This window comes from Branchiostoma floridae, unplaced genomic scaffold, assembly GCF_000003815.2.
Source record: "Branchiostoma floridae strain S238N-H82 unplaced genomic scaffold, Bfl_VNyyK Sc7u5tJ_1511, whole genome shotgun sequence".
Classification (NCBI taxonomy): domain Eukaryota; kingdom Metazoa; phylum Chordata; class Leptocardii; order Amphioxiformes; family Branchiostomatidae; genus Branchiostoma; species Branchiostoma floridae.
The window spans coordinates 29,920-31,637 of NW_023365735.1; the positions used below are offsets into that span (position 1 = coordinate 29,920).

Consider the following 1,718-nt stretch of genomic DNA (forward strand, 5'->3'; position numbering starts at 1 on the left):
ACTAGGTTTGAATCCCCTGACATGCCACTTATGTTGTGCCCCTAAAAAGATGCTTTACATGACTTCAACCAGATGTAAAAATGGGTACCTGATTTCAGCTAGGGATTTAAAAGGTGTTGGGGTTGGGAGAAGAGAATCGGGCTCTGCCTTCCAATACCATGCCCTAGACACAGTGGATTACAACCTATTGCCCGCACAGCCTCAAAAAAGGATGTGGGACTACCTATACCTTTTATCCTCCAGAAAAAAATGGGAGCTGCTGTGAAAATGTTACAAACTGTACAATAGCAAGTATATGCAAGTAACTGCTTTGCTTTCTTCTAAATGGCCTGTATCAATATATGATAAGTTATATAATTACTATTTTGTTTCCAGGTGAGAAGCCCTACAGTTGTGAGAAGGAAGGCTGTCAGCGGGCCTTCACCACGCAGTACAGTCTCAAGAGTCACATCAAGACACACGCCAAGAAGGGCATGTCTTCTCTTGGTTGCTCAGGAGAGGTAAGAAGATGGCTGATTGATCAATTCATCCATTGATTGATTGATTGATTGGTTGGTGTTGTAAAAAGGTATCAAACATAAACAAGATGTTTCTTAAAAGGTTTCATGACCAGGCTTTTAGCCTGACTAAATTTGCGCTCCTACAACTTCTTGGGGAGGGGGTCATTAACCCCAGCCAGCGAGAGATTGTGTAAACACAGAGTAACCAGGCTTTTAGCCAGGCATGTGTCCAGGCGTCTGCTGTTCTGAAAATAATAAGAAATTGGATGCGCTGGGGAGCAGATCCTGTAAAAAGCATAAAATTCTGATTGACCAGGGATGCTACTAGGTCACTTGTGGTTACAGTCTTCAACTGTGACCTCTCTGGCAGTAAGTATGTCCATCAGGATACCTTAGATTGCACCATTTTTTCGCCTATATCACTTGCCACGACTCACCAGGAAATTTGGACCCCCTATGATAAAATCCTAGCTAAAAGCCTGTTCCTGGCTGGTTAGTTCTTTGGCCACCAATATCATTGTTTGGCCTTAGATGAAGAGAAATGTATTTAGATGTAGGGGTCAAGGATATCACATTGATTTAATAAGAATTTCAAAGAATATCCCAAATCTCTCACTCAGGACATCCAGATCATCACCACGACAACGGGAGAGATAGCACAGTGGTCGCTAGGCAGCCAGTTTGTTCTGGCCTCGTCAGGCGAGCTGGGACAGGGCGACGCCAACTCACTCTTAGAACAGATCAACCAACAGGTCCAGGCACAGGATAGCATGGTTTGTTTGTTTGTTTTATTTGTTTGTTTTCTACTGTATTTTTTTAGCCGGTATGGCCGCCCTTCGGCATAACACGTCAGTTATGCAGACATGCGGCCCGGCAGTACATTATAATTCATTGCTCGAACCAAATTTTCACTTCCCTGATGTTGGAATTACTTTTTTCTACGCATTTTACTTCCAGCGATGGCTCTATTTTTCCGCGTTGAACAATGCTTGATGCCATGACTGCAAAAGTTGTGGACAAGTGGGGTAGAACATGGGCTTGCCCGATGAGCACTTTCATGGACAATCGGGCTAATGAACTTGTCCAACCCTGTGTAACATCTATTATGTCATACCTGTGACGCGAAAACGTTTGATACGGGTGTTCCGGACCGGGCCATAACTTCCGTATCGCACAGGTTCGAAAGGCGTATCACACGGGCTCCATTTGAATAAATCA

General features: G+C 43.9%; 1 protein-coding gene across 1 annotated transcript in view; it reads left to right on the forward strand.

Moving 5' to 3' along the window:
* The window catches only part of LOC118407965 (metal regulatory transcription factor 1-like), a gene marked incomplete at its 3' end in the record, with an annotated part of 17,061 nt that overhangs the window by 13,391 nt on the left and 1,952 nt on the right, over positions 1-1,718 (forward strand). Inside the window, 2 exon segments of the mRNA XM_035808571.1 lie at positions 376-500; positions 1,121-1,273. Of these exon segments, the coding sequence (XP_035664464.1) occupies positions 376-500; positions 1,121-1,273 (278 nt within the window).